Source organism: Podarcis liolepis (genome assembly GCF_965112155.1).
Source record: "Podarcis liolepis genome assembly, chromosome: 7".
Taxonomy (NCBI): Eukaryota; Metazoa; Chordata; class Lepidosauria; order Squamata; family Lacertidae; genus Podarcis; species Podarcis liolepis.
Window position 1 is genome coordinate 90,136,191 of NC_139561.1, and position 23,611 is coordinate 90,159,801.

The window sequence follows — 23,611 nt, forward strand, 5'->3', positions numbered from 1 at the left end:
CTGGGCCAGATTTAGAAGGCGATTGGGCCGGATCCGGCCCCCAGGCCATAGTTTGCCTACCCACGATAGAGACTAGGGGTCAGCAAACTTTTTCAGCAGGGGGCCGGTCCACTGTCCGTCAGACCTTGGGGGGACTATATATTTTTTTTTTTGGGGGGGGGAATGAACAAATTCCTATGCCCCACAAATAACCCAGAGGTGCATTTTAAATAAAAGCACACATTCTACTCATGTCAAAACACCAGGCAGGCCCCACAAATAACCCAGAGGTGCATTTTAAATAAAAGGACACATTCTACTCATGTTAAAACATGCTGATTCCTGGACCGTTCGTGGGCCAGATTGAGAAGGCGATTGGGCCGGATCCGGCCCCCGGGCCTTAGTTTGCCTACCCATGGTTTAGATTTGTGGTGTGTCCCCCCCCTCTCCTTTTTGTTATTTCTGTACTTTTTTGGGTGGAGGGGTGGAGGGGAGGGAGAACAAATCTATAGAAATAATAAAGGGCGACTGAGTTCATGTCTGCAGCTGTGAGTGTGGCTTAAGGCCAAGTCCAGCTCTTTCCTCCTCCTCCGCTGCCTCCCCTTCTGGGTGTCTCAGTGAGCCCTTGCAAAGGGTGTGGACCTGTGTGGATCCAGCATTTTGAGAAGGGAGCAGGACAGACTGAGTAGACGACTAAGGTAGGGACGGGGGCACAGAGAGGCGTTTGCAAGACCTTTGAGCCCTGGCGGATGGGAGGGAGACCTCGGTTTTTTAGCTAACTGGGATCCGTGGGCAAAGAGACTGGACACCGAATGGCCGAACGGCGGCTGTACGTCTGTGCCAATCTTCCTGTGCAGCTATGTGTCTCTCTCTCACCCTTCCCTCTGTCAGGACGCTGTAGGGGAGGGGAATATGAACGCTTGGCAACCAGAGGCACTTCAATGAATTGGTTTGGCAGGCACCCCGGGGTGAGGAGGAACCCAAGGGTGGTCGTTCCATATCACCCTCCTTCTCCTCCGTGAGATGGCTGAGCTCGCCTCCACAGTCAGTGGCAGCAATTTTCTGAATATGAGTTGCTGGAAACCTCCGGGGGGGGGGGAGAGCTGGGGGGCATAAATTGACTGCACAGGAAAGGTTATCACTATCTATCTATATCTATCTATCTATCTATCTATCATCTATCTATCATCTATCTATCATCTATCTATCATCTATCATCTATCATCTATCATCTATCATCTATCATCTATCATCTATCATCTATCATCTATCATCTATCATCTATCTATCTATCATCTATATCTATCATATCTCTCTCTCTCTCTCTCTCTCTCATCTATCTCTATCTATGTATCATCTATCTATCTATCTATCTATCTATCTATCTATCTATCTAACTATCTATCTATCATCTATCTATCTATCTATCTATCATCTATCTATCTATCTATCTATCTATCTATCTATCTATCTATCTATCTATCTATCATCTATCTATCTATTATCTCTCTCTCTCTCTCTCTCTCTCTCTCTCATCATCTATCATCATCTATATCTATCTATCTATCATCTATCTATCTATCTATCTATCTATCTATCATCTATCTATCATCTATCATCTATCTATCTATCTATCTATCTATCTATCTATCTATCTATCTATCTATCTATCTATCTATATCTATCTATCTATCTATCTATCTATCTATCTATCATCTATCTATCTATCTATCTATCTATCTATCTATCTATCTATCTATCTATCATCTATCTATCTATTATCTCTCTCTCTCTCTCTCTCTCTCTCTCTCATCATCTATCATCATCTATATCTATCTATCTATCATCTATCTATCTATCTATCTATCTATCTATCATCTATCTATCATCTATCTATCTATCTATCTATCTATCTATCTATATCTATCTATCTATCTATCTATCATCTATCTATCTATATCTATCTAATCTATCTATCTATCTATCTATCTATCTATCTATCTATCTATCATCTATCTATCTATCTATCTATCTATCTATCTATCTATCTATTTATCTATCTATCATCTATCTATCTATCTATCTATCTATCTATCTATCTATCTATCTATCTATCATCTATCATCTATCATCTATCATCATCACCATCACCATCATATATCTATCATCTATCTTTATCTATTTCTATCTCTATCATCTATCTCCGCCACTGACTATGCAGCACTGTCTCTCTTAGGAAAGAACAGTCGCTCCTGAGAGCTAGGAAAAAGTTCTGGGAAGGCAGGGGTCACAGGCAGAGGCAGCCTCAGGGCCTGCTCCAATTGGACGGTGTGTTCCGCCCTAATCCCCAGGGCCATCGTCTTAGTTTAGATTATTTATTTGCTTCAGTGCTTCATTTTTGAAAAGAGACGATTTGGCAGGAAAGCACCATATAAACGCCAATGAATATGGAGAAGGGGAGGGAAATGTTCCCAGGCCCCGCAGCCCCTTCCCCAATGTGAAGAGGCCCGTTTCTCAGCAGCTGGGTGAGCTCTGCCCTATTTTTTAATTGAAGTTTTTGCAATACAGTGGACGCTCGGATTGCGAAATTGATTCGCGTGGGATGCATGTTTGCAACACGCAGCCTTTGCAACACGCACCTGCGCATGCGCGGGTGGCAATTCGGTGCTTCTGCGCATGCACGACTGTTCTGGTACTTCCGTTCTGGTACTTCCGAGTTTCAGAGGTCCGTAACCTGAAAAAACGCAACCTGAAGCGGCTGTAACCCGAGGTATGACTGTACAATGAAAGCAGCAAGCCCACTTGCAGGTAATAAAGAAAAGAAGGAAACTAAAGAAAGAAGGAAGAGAAAATAAGCTGCAAGATCCTGCCTCGTCAGTATACCTTAATTTTCATCCTCTCCAGAGGCAGGTGTGCCCTCCCAGCTCTCACCTGGGCTCCCCCCTCTCTTCTCAAAGCCTCTCACCCTGGGACCTCTTGCCTTCTCTGCCTCTCACATCTAGTATACAGTTCTTACCACAGTTGAATGAGACAAATGAGAATGATAATAAATGAGAGAAAAGAGAGAAAGAAAGAGATAAAAGGACCTGCAGCTGTCCACCGGTCAGATGTGTCATCAATATTTCTTCCAGTTTTGGTCAAATGCTCCTTCTATGTTATTCAATTATTCCTTTTGCTGGACGTTGTTTTCCAGCTTTCCACCCAATGCTCTCCAGTTTGTTTACTTTTTCTATGCAGAAAGTCTTAAAAAGATTCTTCTGAAGAAGTGTGCATGCACACAAAAGCTCACGCCAATAACAAACTTAGTTGGTCTCTAAGGTGCTGCCAACCTAGCAGTTCGAAAGCACGTCAAAGTGCAAGTAGATAAATAGGTACCGCTCCGGCGGGAAGGTAAACGGCATTTCCGTGCGCTGCTCTGGTTCTCCAGAAGTGGCTTCGTCATGCTGGCCACATGACCCAGAAGCTGTACGCCGGCTCCCTTGGCCAATAAAGCGAGATGAGCACCGCAACCCCAGAGTGGGTCACGACTGGACCTAATGGTCAGGGTTCCCTCTACCTTTAAGGTGCTAGTGGAAGGAATTTTTAAATTTTGTTTCAATTATAAAACAGTCCCTCTTTATTCCTTATCTCCTCCTCCGAAAGAAAAGCTTTTTAAAAGCTGTGTTTGTATATTAATGCATAGAAGTTCAGTTACTTTAAAACCTTAATTTGTGCCCCAATCCATTTCCTGTGTCGTTTCCATCCAGATATCAGCTCTGTACCAGTCCTGTATCTATATATCAGTCCATCAATCTTGTTTGTCCAGTCTTTCTCCTCTTCTTCCAGTTAACCAGAGGAGCAATATTCCTTTCAGACTGCACACAAAGTCTATCCTTTCTCTGCTTCGGATCCACTCCTCCTCCCCCTAAAATAAATAAACCAAACCCCCAATGTTTGGCAGCTCTGTTCCTCCCATTCTTTGCACACCCATGTGCAACTCTGCCATTCCATTCTGCTTTTCAGACTGAGTCTCTGATTCAAATATTTTTTTTCTTCCCCCTTGGCTCCCCCCCCCCCCTCCACCCGATCTGAGCCTGCAATTGCCAGAAAAGGAGCTTCTATCTCCTTTTCTGGCAATTCTGGCACTTCATCAACAGATTCTCCTAGAATCATTTTTCTCACCTGCACACCTATTTCCTCAAACAGTGCTATTGCCACATTGACTGTCAATGGAGTGCCTTTCAAAATTCTTCATCCGTGCAGTCACATGCAACATTCACAGTGCAGCCTTCTCACAGTCAAGAAGAGTGTCCTCAAGATGCTTAGAATTCCAATATCACCACAAGCACAAATTTCCTTTGCAGAATAAATATGAACAACGGAGGCACAAAAGAACCGCAGGACGAGCCCGGGAGAAAACATCTCAGAGATAGGGAACACCTTTGCTTGATTTATAGTTCAAACTGAGCTTTCTGCTTGAAGTACTTTCACCAATAACCTAAATCAGTCATCAGGTCACATTTTGCATGAGCACTTAAATTGACATAGGCATCGTTTCAAAGGCAGTGAAAGCAAAAATAAGAGGAGTGGCAAGTGTTTTTGCTGGATTGATCTTCAGTGCCTTAAGTGGTTCTTAGGCAATGCTGAGATTTTCTCCCGCTCCCAGATCACTCACCCAGTAGATTTTCTCTATCCTGTCAGTGAACAATACACTCTGGAGCTTCTGGAAATTAATTTATTGTCATCTCCGACTGCAGAGAAAGAGGGTAGATAAATAAATCTGTTGTTCACTTAATTGCAACTTTCAGAAGCTGCAGCTGAGCTGGATAAGCTCCTTCCAGGAAGTCCATCTCTTCCTCTGCTCCCCACTTGCAGGCTGCTACTCCAGCCTCCCCATGGACCTCCTGGGCCCATGGACCCTCCTGTTGGCCTCCTTCCTCTTCTGCTTGCTGCTCCTCTCAGCATGGAAGAAGAAAGAGAAGCTGCCGCCTGGACCGACTCCGCTGCCCTTCATTGGGAACCTGCTGCAAGTCAACACAAAGGACATGTATCAGTCGCTGATGAAGGTAAGTCTCTGGACGCCTGTCCATCCATCCATCCGCCTTCCCTCTCACTTCCTGGCCAAGCCCCAAGAGCCCTCAATAGTTTTGCAAGCCACTCGGGGACTTGGAAGCCTATATGTGTGGAAGGAGGGGACCCCAGGGGTCATGTACCCCAACCCCTGCAGTGCAGGAACGCTCCAAGTGCACATTCCTCAGCCAGGAGTGAGAAGGTTCACTTATTGTGTCCGAATCGGCTCATCGAGCATAGATAGATAACGCGATAGATTCGTTGATGCAGGAATGCCCTGGAAAGTGTGGGCACCCATTGCTTGTCATGTAGCCTCCTTACAGATAATAATAATAATAATAATAATAATAATAATAATAATAATAATAAAAATTTTTTTATTTAAATCCCGCCCTCCCCAGCCGAAGCCGGGCTCAGGGTGGCTAACAACAATAAAATAGTACAACATTCTAAAATCATTAATTATAAAATTAATTCAAATCAAATTGATGGCAACCATTGGGCTAGAGATTCTGTGAAGATTGCCAAAGGAGGGAGTCAGGCTGTGCCCTGACCAAAGGCCTGGTGGAACAGCTCTGTCTTGCAGGCCCTGCGGAAAGATGTCAAGTCCCGCAGGGCCCTAGTCTCTTGTGGCAGAGCGTTCCACCAGATCGGAGCCACAGCTGAAAAAGCCCTGCCTCTGGTTGAGGACAGCCTAACCTCCCTGTGGCCCGGGATTGCCAAGATGTTTTTATTTGAAGACCATAAAGTCCTCCGTGGGGCATACCAGGAGAGGTAGGCATGAGGGTCCTAGGCCGCATAGGGCTTTAAAGGTTAAAACCAGCACCTTAAACCTGATCCTGTACTCCACCGGGAGCCACTGCAGCTGGTATAGCACCAGGTGAATGTGATCTCACAGCGAAGACCCCGTAAGGAGTCTCGCTGTGGCATTCTGCACCCGCTGGAGTTTCTGGGTCAGTCTCAAGGGCAGCCCCACGCAGAGCGAGTTACAATAATCCAGTCTGGAGGTGACTGTCGCGTGGATCACAGTGGCTAGGTCAGGGCGAGAGAGGTAAGGAGCCAACTGCTTAGCCTGGCGGAGATGAAAAAATGCCGCCTTTGTTATAGCTGCAATCTGCGCCTCCCTAGAGAGGGAGGTGTTGAAGATTACACCCAAACTCTTAACAGACGGTGCTGCCACTAATTGCACCCCCGCACGAGATGGGAGTTGCCCCCCCAATCCCATATCGTCCCGACCCAGCCAAAGGACCTCTGTCTTCGAAGGATTTAACTTCAACTGGCTCCCACGTAACCATCCAGCCACAGCTTCCAAACATCTGATCAGTGTGTCTGGGGCAGACACAGAATGAAGGGTGGGTACCCAGATGGGTTTGCATTACACACACACACAAACACGCACACACACCGCAAATGTCATGCAAATGACAAAAAGGCTGTATGGGGTGACCCCCGGAAACAAGGAGGGCCTGAAAGAAAATGGGGCAGTCCCCCAATGGTGAGTCCCAGATGAACAGAATCTATGTTCGAGTCAGAAAGGGATCCCAAGGGTTATCTAGTCCAACCCCCTGCCAGGCAGGAATAAAAGGCAGCCTTTCTTTGCCTCTTTGTTGTGCTATTTCTAGTGAGGCGCTCAAAAATCCCGGGGCTCTCCCCACACCCCAGTTTAGGCAGCGATGATGTTGCCTTGAGTGGACTAGGAAAGAGAACGAGATGAGGCATTCGTGTTCCAGTTTTTGTAGATGATGATGATGATGATGATGATGAAGATTAAGGTTATTATTATGATGATGACCCAGGACCTGGTCCTATAGTCACTCTGACCAAGCCGTGACCCATTCATGTGTTGGCTGCAGTGTGTAGATGTGTCGCATGAATGCTCCCTGCGCTCCTCCTGGGGCTGGAAAGGGGTTGGTTTATCCTCCAGTTTGCTAGTAGAACTGATTTGCTGTGTCGCGAAATGAGGCATGTCCAAAAGGCATATCACCAACACACCAAGTCTGGAAAGCTCTGCTCTGTTTTTCTGCCCGTGACCTGGCCACGCCCTGTTGCTCAGAACCCCTCTGATCCACTCTGCACATGACTTTGTGACTTTTGTCCGAATTCTGTTTCAAAACAAACTACTGCATTCATATATTTCTGGCCTTTCCATTCATGAAAAAGGGTTTGCAAGCGTTAATTAGAAGCGCCCTCAGAGTGTGGTCTCCACTTCTTCTGTTTGATGGATGAGGTAATGGCAGGGTGTTTTTCAGAGTCTTTCTTGGCACTGCCTAAAGGCGTTGCTGTTTTTGTAAGGTTTTTCCTTTCTTTCTCCAATTCTAAAGGGCAGGGATCTAAAGTTTGAAGAGCTGTTTTTCTCCCACTGTGTGTGCCATTTTCAGAATATGTGCAGCTGTGGTCGCCGCTTGTGCACATTTGTGTGTGTGGGGTGTGTGTGCATTTATCAACGTGCATTTTATCTGTAACACAACTATTTGGTTCTTCGGAATTGGTTGGAGTTCCTGTGGGGAGGCGGATGCAGGGTGGGGGCACAACCCACCTCCTCATAAGACACGCCACAGCGTGTCTGGCTGCCATGCCCGTTCTGTGACCTGTGCCTCCCTTGCAGAAAGCTTTGCTTAAAGTTCCACTTGGCTGGAGCAAGACAAGACAAACAGGCTTTCAAGTATCAGGGGAACATTTGGGGGGGAAACACCTATCTGACACGTGTATCGCTAGCGCTGGAAATGTGTTGGAAACATGCCCTGGGAAAGGCTGCCAACTTCCCAAGTCTTCGGAGTGCCTCTCCGGTGGCCCTCTCTGCCTGTAAATCTCCCTCAGTCCAGAGAGACCAGTGATAAGTGACCCTTCTCTCCTGAGAAGAGCACACTAATCTTCTGGTTTATCATAGCAGAAGAAAGACTCCTTCGTAGTTCTTTGTTGTTGTTTAGTCATTTAGTCGTGTCCGACTCTTCGTGACCCCCTGGACCAGAGCACGCCAAGCACTCCTGTCTTCCACTGCCTCCCGCAGTTTGGTCAAACTCATGCTGGTAGCTTCGAGAACACTGTCCCACCATCTCGTCCTCTGTCGTCCCCTTCTCCTTGTGCCCTCCATCTTTCCCAACATCAGGGTCTTTTCCAGGGAGTCTTCTCTTCTCATGAGGTGGCCAAAGTATTGGAGCCTCAGCTTCAGGATATGTCCTTCCAGTGAGCACTCAGGGCTGATTTTCTTCAGAATGGAGAGGTTTGATCTTCTTGCAGTCCATGGGACTCTCAAGAGTCTCCTCCAGCAATAGAATTTAAAAGCATCCATTCTTCGGTGATCAGCCATCCTTATGGTCCAGCTCTCACTTCCATACATCACTACTGGGAAAACCATAGCTTGAACTATACGGACCTTTGTTGGCAAGGTGCACAGTATATATACAAAGACTCCATCGGCACGTCTGCTCTTTGAACACCAGTACAGAAAACGGCGACACATACAGAAGTGAAACTAACTTTCAACAGTAATGAGACTTCCTGTCTCACGTTCACTCAGACACTCACATGATGTATACAAAGCATACTACCACTGTTGGAGCAGCTCGGATAGATAAAAATCCTAACATCACTCCCCCATTTTTAGGTAACCGTTGCTGCGTAAGCTAGTGCTGCATCAAGTGACATAAACAGACAGTTGCTATACACATAGTATACCCCTGTTGTACCAGTTCCACCTTCGGAACTGCCTGCAACTGGCCTTGCTGGAAATACATTAAGTTCAGGGTGGTTTCACTACTGTCTCTGCTAATAAAAGGAGCCTCTGCAGAGCTAGGTGGCAGCTTGTTTGGAGCTTGCTAGCTTGCTTGCTCCTGCACAGCTCACATGCATTCAACTCAAAGACCTGGGAGAATAAGAACTCTGCTATAATCCAATATCTTGCTCTCCAAGCGCTTTGCGTGGCTATTCCCTCCCCCACCACAGATGGTAAATGAAGACACAGGACACCAGAATTTAGGTTAATGGGCGAAAATGGCCACAACTTTATTGATTACAGGCAAGAGTGGTATTGGCTTTAGGCATTGGCCCTACCAGACTAACCGGTCTAACCGGTGAGGGTTAAGCACCAACAGGGGGAGCCACCCGAGATGCATATCCCTAGGCGCTCCCCGAGGGGTTACCGCTCGGGGGCGCGCTTTAGGCCCTAGCCTCCGTAGGTTTCGGACGAGGCGACGCCCCTTGGAGTCCTTTAACGAACTACCCTCCAAGCCTTGGGGGAGGTGATGGCGCTCCTCCCCCCCGATCTCATCTGCATGACAATACCCCTGCCAATGCCTACCGCCAAAACCCATGAGTTGTGACGTTTTGCTACGAGGTAGGCGAAAAAACCAAGTGGCTTCAAAATCCAGCCAATTAGCCAAATGGAAAAACTCCTACCAGGCCCCTTGCGGCGACCAGTCGAAACCCATAGCAAAGTCAAGGGCAAACCTAACGGGCGGGTGGGTGGGAAACCGCGTTGGAACGAAGAGGAAAAGGGGCTAGCCGAGGGCTGCCCTGACCTTAAATGGCCCATAGCAGGCCCGCCCCCGCCGCAAGCCGATTGGCTGGCGACGCGAGGGTATGTTAATTAAGGGAATCCCCGGCTCCCGCGAGGCTGGGACCAGCCCCGCGGGAGTGTGGGCGGGGTCGTGAGCCCGCAACCCCACCCCCTCCTGATATTCGGTAGTGGCATTATCTGAATCGACTCTTTCCCATCCAGATTCAGCTTGCTGACACCAACTACCTGGGGAGATTACAAGGCCATCTGATATCTGAAGCCAGGCCAGATGGTGTGCATTTCCCCTAAAATACTTTTTTTGGGGTAGGGAATTTGTAGAATCCTGGCTTGTGCATTCCCCATTCCTCAAAGCTTTCATGGGTTGCCACTCCCTCCACACAAATAGCTCTGACCTCCTTTTCTTCCAGGTCCTGGACGAGAGTCCCATCTCTCTGTACCTTACCCTGCAATGAATCTTCCTTTAGACAGAGGTCCACTCACTGGCTCATTGTCCCCCTTCCTTGAGGCACCTTGACCCAGAGAGCTCCATCTTTCTTTCCCATTTCTTGTGTGGATTGTTGTTGTTTAGTTGTTTAGTCGTGTCCGACTCTTCGTGACCCCCTGGACCAGAGCATGCCAGGCACTCCTGTCTTCCACTGCCTCCCGCAGTTTGGTCAAACTCGTAGCTTCAAGAACACTGTCCAGCCATCTCATCCTCTGCCGTCCCCTTCTCCTTGTGCCCTCCATCTTTCCCAACATCAGGGTCTTTTCCAGGGAGTCTTCTCTTCTCATGAGGTGGCCAAAGTATTGGAGCCTCAGCTTCAGGATCTGTCCTTCCTGTAATACAGAGTTGTTCCGCCTGGCCTTTGGCTTGGAATCAACTTGATCCCCTCCCCCTCTTTCCTTTTTCCTTTCTCCTTCTGTGATGGAACTCCTATTTGGGGACTTCCCTGGCTTTTTTCTGGCCCACGTAGGACCAGTCTGGTTAGTTGGCCTCGGTGAAGATTGGACGTTTTCATCTCCAAAAAGTTTTTGATTTGAGTTTCTACTGAAATGAGGCTGCACTTTAATGTTGTATTTTAATCTTGTTTTTAAGTTGTATCTTAATCAATTGTTTTTATACCTGGTGTTAGCCACCCTGAGCCCAGTCTTGGCTGGGGAGGGCGGGGTATAAATAAAATTTATTTTACGATTCCTTGTCTTCCTGAAAACCAATCTATTTGCTCCATCTCTCCATCTGTTCCATGACCTCACACAATGCCCTCCTCCTCTTTTCACAGATCCGTGAGAAATATGGTCCTGTCTTCACAATCCACTTAGGGCCCCGCCGTGTTGTGGTCTTGTGTGGATACGATGCTGTGAAGGAGGCGCTGGTGGACCAGGCTGAAGAGTTCAGCGGCCGTGGAGAGCAAGCCACGTTTGACTGGCTTTTCCGGGGTTACGGTCAGTCTCTGCTTTTGCAGTCCAGAGCCATGATTATTATTATTTTTAATGCAGACCAAAGTGCATGATTATGGGCATCTATAGGGCACTTCTAGTGAACCTCCCCTGGTCCTATGAAGCAAATCAGACATGTTCAACCGGTTGACCTCAATTGACAGATAGATCCCTGGATGATCCTGGTCGATCGCGGGCTCCTGATCGATCGCGGGATTATTTAAAGTGGCAGTCGTTTGGCATCTGCTGCTGATGATAGCGGATACGATACTTGGCTTTAGCGCTGCTTTTGTTTGCCAGCAGTAGATTGTTTGGCGAGCGATTTATGGCATTCCCCCTTAGGCTCAACAACTCGGGGCACTCCTCCGTCCTCCAATGACAATGTGTAGATCACTGATAGTTTTCTTATACTGGGAGTAGATCACAGTCTCTTGGGAGTTGGATTTGCATTTTTAAAATACATGTTTTACAGTGGAAAGAAGTGAGGCAGAGGGAATGTCTTCCAATGCCATTGAGACAAGCCATCAAGAAGGGTGCTGGATGAGAGTTTGCAAGCCCCCACCCCACCGCAACTCCACGATCCTGTCAGGAGATCAGCCTACACTCGAGTAGGATCCTGGCAGAGACACATGCCCGACTGGCATGTTCTTTCCCTCCTGGGAGATTCATAAGCTTTCTTCAGCCCGAACATCACAGCGACCGATGCCAAACGACACTGGCACACTTAGGGATCCGCAGAGTTTGTGCAACTTGCGCGTGATAGACCTCAGCAACTCAGCATTTTGGCTAATCTACTTTATTTACATATAAACACACATGGAGCACTGCAACATGGCTCCCTCTCTCTCTCTACCATCAGACAGCAAAGAGAAAAAACCCCAAAGGACAATAGTCCCACTTTATGGAACACAGTAACACAAACATCCTGTCTCCGTCACTTCCCACTCTGTGGAGTCAAAACATATACCGTCATGTGATAGACAACAATCCCATGACTGCAATCACGGAGCAGGAATTCTAACAGATCCTATAAAGACCACAACTCTCTTTGCACACAACAACACACCCAGGCACACACCCTATGAGAGGAAACCCTGACGCTTACAATGTTCTTCCAAATGCTGAAATTACAATTGTAGAAACCAGGCAAAAAAATTCAAAATGTGAATTTTTAAGGGGGGCATTCTTCATTGTTGTGCAGTTTCAACCACGTTCTCATTCAGAGCACATGCCTTCCTGCTCCTCCTCCTTTGCTTCTCAGGGGTTGTCTTCAGTAACGGGGAACGGGCCAAACAGCTACGCCGATTCTCCATCACAACACTGAGGAATTTTGGGATGGGAAGGAGATCCATTGAAGACCGGATCATGGAGGAGGCCCACTTCCTGCTGGAATCCCTGAGGGCAACAAAAAGTGAGCTCAGTTTTGGTATCTTTATGAAATGGACTCATGTTATGCTAGTGGTCCAAACCAGGGCAAGACGCACTTAACTTCGGGAGTATAGGAAGTGGAAACGGGTTCAAACAACCCTACTCCCTATCCTTCATGTGGACGATGGAAGTCCAGTGAAGGGTCTACTTGGCCTATCTCTGTATTATACAACTTGGGATCAAAATCCTCTCATGGGTTTAAGCGAGTAGGATGAAATCATTCTTAGATGGCTTTGCATTGTGTGGCCTCTGCCATGTCCTCAGTCCCCTTTAAGATTTTTCCATCATCCAGGGTGTCTTGGACGCTGTGCAATGCCATATTTCCATTTCCTAGCCAGAGTTGCAGATGCCAGGTTCACCCCAAAATAATCAATCAATCAATCAATCAATCAATCAATCAATCAAACAAACATAGACCCTATTGGGACAGAGCTTCTCCGAGACTCGATGTCCAACATAAAGGACTACCAACAAAACCGGCAGAGAGGGACTGAGAGAGATTTGAGGGCCTCGGACGTGAGGGATCCAGGCTGAGAACTGATAGATTGATGGATATTCTTTGGGGATCGAAACCGGGAAAGGGGGGGGTGAGAGTTTTGGAATCCAAAGGGTGTATAAATATATGTCGTTTTTTGTTATTTTGGTTTGTAATTAATATAAAAATTGGGAAATTTGTGGAAGGGAATTTGGGTCGACCTTAGAAAAGGGCGTTAATGATGAGGATTGTGGTTTAATCGAGGTCTATAAGTTAAATTTGGTTAATTAAGACGAATTAAGTAAAATATTAATAAGGTAAAAGTTGGAGATAAGAACTTGCTGAGTTAACTATTGGAATTGGGATGCAAGAAGGGGAGGTGTGGGGAAGTCAGTGAAAGTAGTTAAGAAATTAAGGATTTAAAATTATATTTGTTATTTGTGTTGTGTTTGTTTGTGGTTGTTTATGTTTTTGTGTTTGTCTTAAATATATGTGAAAACTTTAATAAAAATTTTATAAAAATAAAATAAAATCAATCAATCAATCAATCAATCAATCAATCAATCAATCAGTGAGCTCAGTTTTGATATCTTCAAGAAATGCTGCTTAATGAGTTACAGGTGATAGTTAGAAACAGTGGGCATTTAAGTGGGCAGTTGAAGGCTTTATACTGAATATTATATTTACTTTTGGTAATGGGTGGAAACAGACGTAACTTAGCCGGAGCTAAATACATCACCAACACTCTACATCCTATCAAAGTAATGTTTCTCAAAGGAATAATAAGGTAAGACTGTACTGTTTTGCAAAGTGTACTCTTTTTAAAAATATTTTTATTAGGAATTTAAACAAAACATATTATCTTAAAACATATCATCCTTAATTCCCCCCCCCAGTTCCCCTCCCCCCATAAAACAACCCCCCTCCCCTCCCCCCGACTTCCTTCAGTTCCAGTCTCTGCTTTCTCTGTAAATGCTATTCTCTGCATGTTACAAAATTGTATAAATCCTTAATTTATCTGACTGGTTATTATCAATAAAAAGTTTGTGAGTGTTTATTCAGAGCCCGCCAAGGAGTCCAGTTCACTTTGTTGCTTCTTTAAATACTTTGTAAAAGGTTGCCATTCATCTTTAAAATAAAAAAATTCCTTCCAGTAGCACCTTAAAGACCAACTGAGTTAGTTCTTGTTATGAGCTTTCGTGTGCAAGCACACTTCTTCAGATACACTGAAACAGAAGTTGCCAGATCCTTCTATATAGTGAGAAGGTGGGGAGGGGTATTACTCAGAAGGGTGGTGGGAATGGGAGATTGGCAGATAGCTGAGATGAGCCTGTTGACGACTCTTAATAGGTCTTACAGGAAAAGGCAAGGGGTGAGAAGGTGAAAAATGGCTTAGTCATGTATAATGAGATAAGAATCCAATGTCTCTGTTCAGACCAGGTCTCTCCATGGTTTTAAGTTTGGTAATGAGTTGCAATTCAGCAGCTTCTTTAAAGTCACAGTTATCCTTGTCCCGTGCAAAGTGCACTCTTGATTTGTTCCTGGGTTGAGTGACTTGCTTTCTAGGTGTTCCCTTTGTGTGTCTTTCTTTCCAGGCGCACCCTTTGACCCCACCTACATGCTGAGCCGCACGGTGTCCAACGTCATCAGCTCCATCGCCTTTGGCGATCGCTTTGAATACGAAGATAAGGAGTTCGTCTCCCTGCTCAGCATGATGCTGGGTAGCTTCCAGTTCACTGCTACCTCTTGGGGGCAGGTAAATTGGAGGGGAGGGGAGAGGGAGAGCACATGGGATGAGGCCATGGAAAATAAGGAGAGTTGTCCCTTTCCCCTGGACCTGAAAGATTCTAAGATCTCCATAAGCAACAGTGCTTGGGAGTAGCTGAAAAAAAGCTATTGACCATTGTTGAGGCAAGTTGCTCACTTGGAGCTCTCCGTGGTGCTGCAACTCCTGATCTGCCTTGCTGCTTGGCCAGGTCTGACTGGAGCAAGTTTAGAATGTTGCCGCCAATTCCATATAGTCCATCAACTTGGCGGAAATGACTGGCAAGATCCGAGACCAGGGAGAAGAGTCGGTGGAAGAAGACTGGAAAAAGTTTAAAGACTATTTATAGAAATATTGTAAAATTAAGGAATGTTAGAAAAATGATGGAATGAAGTTATATGGCTTTAGTAGAAATGTCATAAGGAATTAAGTAGAAATAGATTAATAGAAAATTAAAGGAAAAATAAGGCAAGAATGTGTTAAGACAATTATAGGATAGAAAACAGAGTAAGATGGAAAGGAATTGCTGAAACAATTAATAGAAGTGGAATACAAAAAGGGAGGTGTGAGGAGGTCGCTGGAAATAAGTGAATGAAATATAAGATATTGAAAATGTTTGAGGTGTTTTAAAATTGTTTTTGTTTGTTTTTGCTTTGTTTTGTTAGTCCATGTAGCGTTTTTGTATTGTATTTGTATTGTTTTTTCTCTTTTCTTTTTTGTTTGTAGTGTTGTGTTGAAAATGTTGAAAAAGTAATAAATATCATTTTTTTAAAAAAAGTTTAGAATGTTGCTTCGGCCTCACATGATCCCAGAACAGGCTGCTAGCACTGTAAGAAATTCCTTCTCACCCTCTGAGTCCTCCTCCAAGTCTCCATCTTTATCCCCAAAAGAGGAGACGTCATGTCTGTTACAGCTGATAGTTTAGTCAGCAGATGATGCCAAGTTCTATCTGGAGTCAGGAATTCCAGCTGCCTGTTCTGTTCTTCTTAGAGAGAGACTTTCTGAGTCTGCCTTTTTTGTAGTCTCTTCCAAACTTCCATGATATGTTTCCAACTTCCACAGACCTTCACCTCAGCTTCACTTTGTGCAATATCTGTTTTCTCTCCCCTCACCCTCTGAAACCAACACAAACAGCTCTATGACATGTTCTCGGGCGTCATGCAGTACCTGCCTGGCCCACAACATAAAGCCTTCAAGCAGCTCTTAGGGTTGGAGAAGTTCATCATGGAGAAGGTAAAAGACCACGAGGAGACCCTGGACCCCAACGCCCCTCGGGATTTCATTGACTGCTTCCTGGTGAAAATGCAGCAGGTATGGTGATTTCGTTCTAAGTATTGTGATCAAAGTATTTGTCTGAAAGGAAATTAGGATCCCTGGAACGAAGCCACCTTTTCAACACTACTCAGCTGTCCCTTCATCCTCAATTGTTTAATCGTGACATCACTGCAGCTTAACCAATCAGCAGGAAAGAACAAGCTTTGAATAATAATAATAATAATAATAATAATAATAATAATAATAATAATAATAATAATAATATATTATTTATACCCCGCCCATCTGGCTGGGCCTCCCCAGCCACTCTGGGCGGCTTCCATAGAAACCAAAAATACAGTAAAATATCACACGTTAAAAACTTCCCTGAACAGGGCTGCCTTAAGATGTCTTCTGAATGTCAGGTAGTTGTTTATCGCTTTGACATCTGCTGGAAGGGCGTTCCACAGGGCAGGCGCCACTACCGAGAAGGCCCTCTGCCTGGTTCCCTGTAGCTTTGCTTCTCGCAGGGAGGGAACCGCCAGAAGGCCCTCGGCGCTGGACCTCAGTGTCCGGGCAGAACGATGGGGGTGGAGACGCTCCTTCAGGTACACTGGACCAAGGCCGTTTAGGGCTTTAAAGGTAAAGGTCAGCACCAACACTTTGAATTGTGTTCGGAAACGTACTGGGAGCCAATGTAGGTCTTTCAAGACCGGTGTTATATGGTCTCAGCGGCCGCTCCCAGTCACCAGTCTAGCTGCTGCATTCTGAATTAGTTGTAGTTTCCGAGTCACCTTCAAAGGTAGCCCCACGTAGAGCGCATTGCAGTAGTCCAAGCGGGAGATAACCAGAGCATGCACCACTCTGGCGAGACAGTCCGCAGGCAGATAGGGTCTCAGCCTACGTACCAGATGGAGCTGGTAAACAGCTGCCCGGGACACAGATTTGACCTGTGCCTCCATGGACAGCTGTGAGTCCAAAATGACTCCCAGGCTGCGCACCTGGTCCTTCAGGGGGCACAGTTACCCCATTCAGGACCAGGGAGTCCTCCACACCTGCCCGCCTCCTGTCCTCCAAAAACAGTACTTCTGTCTTGTCAGGATTCAACCTCAATCTGTTAGCTGCCATCCATCCTCCAACTGCCTCCAGACACTCACACAGGACCTTCACCGCCTTCGCTGGTTCTGATCTAAAAGAGAGGTAGAGCTGGGTGTCATCTGCATACTGATGAAGACATATGAGGACCAGATTTTAGCCTCTACTCACATATAATCTATGAAGCATCCCCCATTACTATTTTCCTTCTGACTTAGGATAAGAAAAACCCAAACACAGAGTTCTTTGCAAGGAATCTGGTTATGACAACCCTCAACATCTTCTTCGGCGGCACAGAAACGGTCAGCACCACCTTGCGCTATGGCTTCCTGCTTCTGCTGAAATACCCGGAGGTTGAAGGTGACTGCGAAAGGGGGAGGGAGGAAAATAGGGTGGAGAGATGTGTCTTTGCCTTTCTGTGGGAGGGTCCCTCTTTGTTTTCCCGGCTATGGGCTGGGATCCTTCTTTAGCTCCCTGGAAGCTGCAAATAGCACTGTTGGTCTCATCCTGCTGATTTCTCAACAGAGAAAGTCCACGAAGAGATTGAACGGGTGATTGGCTCGAATCGCACTCCCAACATGGATGACCGTCCCCTGATGCCCTACACGGATGCTGTGATCCACGAGATCCAGAGATTTGGTGACATGCTCCCCTTGGGAGTAGCAAGACGTGTGACCCGTGATACCCAGTTCCGGGGATACAACCTTCCCAAGGTATTGTGGTTCTATTAGTTCCTCAGGCTCAGACCCTTTGGTACAATTTCCAGATACACTTTGTGGCTCAGCGAAATTCCCCAAGCACTCTGTCTTGTTAGTGTGTGAACAACGACTCTTGGGGATCCTTTTCTTTGTCTCAGCACAGTTCCTCATAAATTTGTCTGTGTCTTCACAACATCAGGAGTCCAGCCCTTTCCGGTTCAATTCCCATTACAGGAATAGACACCTCAATCATCCAGTTATTCTCCTGATGTATTTATCGTTCACAAGTTGCATTACACTACTGGTCTACATGAAAAATAAAAAAAACAGAACTACAATGGTACCTCAGGTTAAGTACTTAATTCGTTCCAGAGGTCTGTTCTTAACCTGAAACTGTTCTTAACCTGAAGCACCACTTTAGCTAATGGGGCCTCCCGCTGCTGCCGCACTGCCACTGCACGCTTTCTGTTCTAATCCTGAAGCCAAGTTCTTAACCCGAGGTACTATTTCTGGGTTAGCGGAGTCTGTAATCTGAAGCGTATGTAACCTGAAGTGTATGTAACCCGAGGTACCACTGTATATACTTCTTGAGTTAGAGTGGTGTCCGGCACACTTCCCTGTGCCTCTGAGCTTTCAGACATCTTCCTGGCTCCAAGCAGAGTTTCGCAGCAGCGGTGTGTGCCTTGTGTAGGTGCAATAAATCACAGTCCGTATGCAAGCTTCTTTCTAATCTAAAGAGGCTTTATTGATGTACAGCATAGCAAAATAAATCAGCCGGGAGATCGAGCAGACATCCTCCCGGTTCCTCAGCGGAAAGAGAAAAGTAACTCACACACAAAGAAAGATTCCCCTATGTGAACAAACCACGCCTCAGTAGGCAGGGACAATACACAGAACTGTTTAACTCTAAGTTCTGATTCTCCTCACAATACAGATCTCTGCTCTCTTCAGCCATCCTGCCAAAGAGACAGTCTGTCACATATTCATGCAGTCACAATGACCACTGCATGTGCTGATAGGGACACCAGCTGCAGGGGAGAATTATTGGTGCTTAGCAGAGGCACCACATCAAGGGTAGTGTCCCAGAAATGAGGAACTGTCATTGAAAAGACCCTGCCAGGGGCCACAGTCCCCAGTAGGCCACTTTGAGAACTGTGCTAGATGGACAATTTCTTCAGTCAGAAGCAGGCACCACAGAGTTCAATGGCAGTCTTTGGAGAAACTATGTGTAGCAAGTATGGATGCTGGGGTGGCAAGGCAATATTCCCTTGTTCTCCTGGCATCATAGAATCATAGAATCATAGAGTTGGAAGAGACCACAAGGGCCATCGAGTCCAACCCCCTGCCAAGCAGGAAACACCATCAGAGCACTCCTGACATATGGTTGTCAAGCCTCTGCTTAAAGACCTCCACAGTAGGAGACTCCACCACACTCCTTGGCAGCAAATTCCACTGTCAAACAGCTCTTACTGTCAGGAAGTTCTTCCTAATGTTTAGGTGGAATCTTCTTTCTTGTAGTTTGGATCCATTGCTCCGTGTCCGCTTCTCTGGAGCAGCAGAAAACAACCTTTCTCCCTCCTCTATATGACATCCTTTTATATATTTGAACATGGCTATCATATCACCCCTTAACCTCCTCTTCTCCAGGCTAAACATGCCCAGCTCCCTTAGCCGTTTCTCATAAGGCATTGTTTCCAGGCCTTTTTGGTTGCCCTCCTCTGGTCACGTTCCAGTTTGTCAGTGTCCTTCTTGAACTGTGGTGCCCAGAACTGGACACAGTACTCCAGGTGAGGTCTGACCATCGCTGTGGCTTAGCAGGAGTGAGGCAGCTGCGAGGTCAGCGCTGTGCAGATACGCCAGCAGAAGGACCACATGGGCTCCTCTGGTGTTTCCAGAGCACCAACCTCCCTGCTGACTCACCCCCCGTCCCTCCCACCAGACACCAGTCGCAATGCCTCTGCCAGCCCCATTGGCTGCTTGCAAGGCAGAGGACCAGAGTTGTGCTAACTCTCATAAATGGGGTCTTACACTATGCAACATTGCTGATCTTTCTGGGATTAGGGTGTGTTTATCTAAAGTGATAGGGACATGGGTGGCGCTGTGGGTTAAACCACAGAGCCTAGGACTTGCCGATCAGAAGGTCGGCGGTTCGAATCCCCGCGACGGGGTGAGCTCCCATTGCTCGGTCCCTGCTCCTGCCAACCTAGCAGTTCAAAAGCACGTCAAAGTGCATGTAGATAAATAGGTACCGCTCCGGCGGGAAGGTAAACGGCGTTTCCGTGCACTGCTCTGGTTCGCCAGAAGCGGCTTCGTCCTGCTGGCCACATGACCCGAAAGCTGTACGCCAGCTCCCTCGGCCAATAGAGCGAGATGAGAGCCACAACCCTAGAGTCGGTCACGACTGGACCTAATGGTCAGGGGTCCCTTTACCTTTTATCTAAAGTGATGGATTGCCACACTTGCTTGTATTTATGGGCTTTCTGGGGGTTGGCATGGCTATGATAAGCTCCTGTGCTTCAGAACGGACCACTCCACCAATCAACCTCCCATTTCTCTCGTATCTTCTCATTTCTCTCCCTCTCTTGTTCAGGGGACTGAAGTGTTTCCCATGCTCGGGTCTGTGCTGAGAGATACCCAACACTTTGCAAGACCAGATGTTTTTGACCCCCAACATTTCCTGGATGAGAATGGGCAGTTCAAGAAGAATGAGGCTTTTATGCCTTTCTCTGTTGGTGAGTCAGTCCCCTTCCTTTCCCAAGCACTCCTAAACCATCTCTAATGGCACCCTCAAAAGCTGTCTTTTCCTTCTTCCTCTTTCCTAGGGAAGCGCTATTGCTTGGGGGAGAATCTGGCCCGGATGGAGCTTTTCCTCTTCTTCACCAGCATCCTGCAGAACTTCCGCTTAAAATCTCCCGTCCCTCATGAAAAGATCAACATCTCCCCTATGCTGGTTGGCTTTGCCACCATTCCACATTTTTATGAAATGTGTGCCATTCCCCTCTGAAGGAGGACAGGTGTTTTGGAGAAGCCGAGTCCCATTGTCACCCACCTTTGGTTGCCTCAAATGCCAAAGTTGGAGAGTTCTTGAACTCATGAAGGGCCAGAACAGGTGACCCTCCGGCCTCCAAAATCTTGCTTTTGAAGCTCCATGATCTGTGTTTCAATTGGTAGAATCTTTCCCCCCGTATTTCTTTTGGAAGGTCCTTGACTCACAGCTTCCGTTCCTTCCCTCCGGCACCATGAATGAGTCCCTCTCCTCACCCCCCATTCAATCCCTCAGATTCCTTTCCGCTCTTATCCTCCATCCTGTGTTTTTTCTTCCCCCTTGTCACTTTCCTGTGCTGAAACATTCACTGTGAAGGAAGAATTGTTAACCCCGCTGAAGGGTTTGGGGAGCAGAAGAGGTCTGCCATAATGGGAAAACTGCTTCTCTGGAACCTTGCAATCTCCATTCCTGGGACAGACTTTGAAAGAACCGTTTGGGTTTTCTTTTTTCTTTTTTCAAAATGAATGTGAAGTTTTACTATCATCTGGTTTAGGGCATTGTGGTATATCTCTTTGTCTGAATCTTGACCTACACCATGCTGCCTATCTATTGTCAAGCATTCAGAATTGGAAACACACCCTTGGTATTACCTTTCCGAAGTGGGAAACCTCAGAATATCTATCATCTACCACCTATCACCTACCACCTACCACCTACCATCTACCATCTACCATCTACCATCTACCATCTACCATCTATCATCTACCATCTATCATCTATCTATCTATCATCTATCTATCTATCTATCTATCTATCTATCTATCTATCTATCATCTATCTATCTATCTATCTATCTATCTATCATCTATCTATTTATCATCTATCTATATCTATCATCTATCTATCTATCATCTATCTATCTATCATCTATCTATCTATCTATCTATCTATCATCTATCACCTATTTATCTATCATCTATCTATCATCTATCTATCTATCTATCATCACACTCATCTATCTTTATCTATATCTATCTTTATCATCTATCTGTCTGTCAGTCTATCTATATCTATCTATCATCTATCATCTATCTATCTATCTATCTATCTATCTATCTATCTATCTATCATCTATCTATCTATCTATCTATCTATCTATCTATCATCTATCTATCTATCTATCTATCTATCTATCTATCTATCATCTATCTAATCTCCTTTGGTTGGTTGGACAATATTAGGATCAAAGTATTTGAAATTTCTTGTGACCCTTGAAACGATCAAGTGAGTTAGAAGGATATGGAATATCTTGTCTAATAAAAGCAAATTTGTCCCATTCTCACATGCCGAAGTTACTTTGTAGGGAAATCCTACTTTAAAAATTGGGGAAATGATGGTACCATGGAAAAACTGGATGGAAGCAGGTGTATTGACTTTGGACCAATCAATAGATGAGGAAGATTAGTTTCATACAGAAGAGATCTGGCCCCAAATCTCCAGACACAACATCTCCTCACAAGTTTGTTTGGAACAGCAGCTTTTTCAGCTTCTGTGACACCTGAGATATTGGAGCAATCGGATAATTTGTTGTAAACTAAAAAGACATGATCACTTTCTACAGATGTTTATTATCAATAAGTAAGTTTCATATGCAGACTTTAAGAAATGGTTGGAATAAAGAACTGGAACTTTCAATACCTCCCAAACAGTGGGAAAATGTTTTAGCCTCAGTATCAACGGTATTGATGGATCTTAAATTAAGATTTATACAACAGAAAATAATATTCAGAATTTATTGGACTCCTTTATGTTTGTATAAAAAAGGACTAGCTAAAGTAGCTTTTTTGCTGGAGATGTAATAAGGACAATGCCTCCTTGAAATATATATTTTTTATAGTGTTCTATATTTGCTAAGTGTTGGGAGAAATTGCTGGACTATATAAATAGGACTGTATGGAAAAAGTTAACATTTTCAGAGGAGAATATTCTTTTAAATTTTATACCTACTGTATGGAAATGGACAATGGCACAATGAAAATGGATTCTGCCCTAACAGTGGCTAAGAGACTGATACCGATGAACTGGAAGAATTAAGATATGATCCCTTTAATCAATGGCTTGACAACATGAAAGGGGTTGCTTATAGAAGTAGACTTTGTTTGGACATTTGGAATGAGTCTATGCAGAATGTAGTAGGTCATTCATAACCGTATATGCATTAAGATAATAATAGCACTAATATCAAAATAAAGATTTATGGAAATGTAAGTGATTATGCTAAGTGTATTGCACTGTATTTTTTGCACTGTTCCCTTTGTCACTTTCTTTCTTTATAAATGATTTTTTCCCTAATAAAATATTATTAATAAAAACAGTGGTCAAGCAGAGGTTTTTCTTCGTCTCCCTTCAAGTTGGGACTCAGCATCCTTCTTAATACCAGTTTATGGAAGCCAAAAATGGAGAGAGTTCCTCTTATGTTCAGGTTCTACTTGCAACTTTCCTGCAATGGACATCTGGACCTTCCATGGAGGAGGCAAACAAAGAGGACCCTCAGATGATATGGACTCAGTCTATATGGGGACTGGTGGTCTTTGAGGTATTGCAGTCCTGAGCCATTTACGCATTGCGTGGCGAGTTCCCGCCTCCCCCCAGTAGAAATAACGACATGTGACACCTTGATTAAAGTTAATGGGCTAAAATTGGCCACAACTTTATTGGTTACAGGTAACAGCGGTATTGGCTTAGGCATTGGTCCTGTCCAGAGGAGGGCAACCAAAATGGTCAAAGGCCTGGAAACGATGCCTTATGAGGAACGGTTAAGGGAGCTGGGCATGTTTAGCCTGGAGAAGAGGAGGTTAAGGGGTGATATGATAGCCATGTTCAAATATATAAAAGGATGTCACATAGAGGAGGGAGAAAGGTTGTTTTCTGCTGCTCCAGAGAAGCGGAC

General features: G+C 45.4%; 1 protein-coding gene across 1 annotated transcript; it reads left to right on the forward strand.

The window, feature by feature from the left end:
* Nucleotides 1-554: 554 nt before the first annotated feature.
* Nucleotides 555-23,033, forward strand: LOC310712849 (cytochrome P450 2A13-like). Its single transcript, XM_083516260.1, has 10 exons — nucleotides 555-677; nucleotides 4,834-5,024; nucleotides 10,804-10,966; nucleotides 12,222-12,371; nucleotides 14,459-14,619; nucleotides 15,763-15,939; nucleotides 17,196-17,337; nucleotides 17,503-17,690; nucleotides 20,266-20,407; nucleotides 20,498-23,033. The coding sequence occupies exons 2-10, from the start codon at nucleotides 4,854-4,856 to the stop codon at nucleotides 20,677-20,679; spliced, it is 1,476 nt and encodes a 491-aa protein (XP_083372386.1). The 5' UTR covers nucleotides 555-677; nucleotides 4,834-4,853; the 3' UTR covers nucleotides 20,680-23,033.
* The last annotated feature ends 578 nt before the right edge of the window (nucleotides 23,034-23,611 follow it).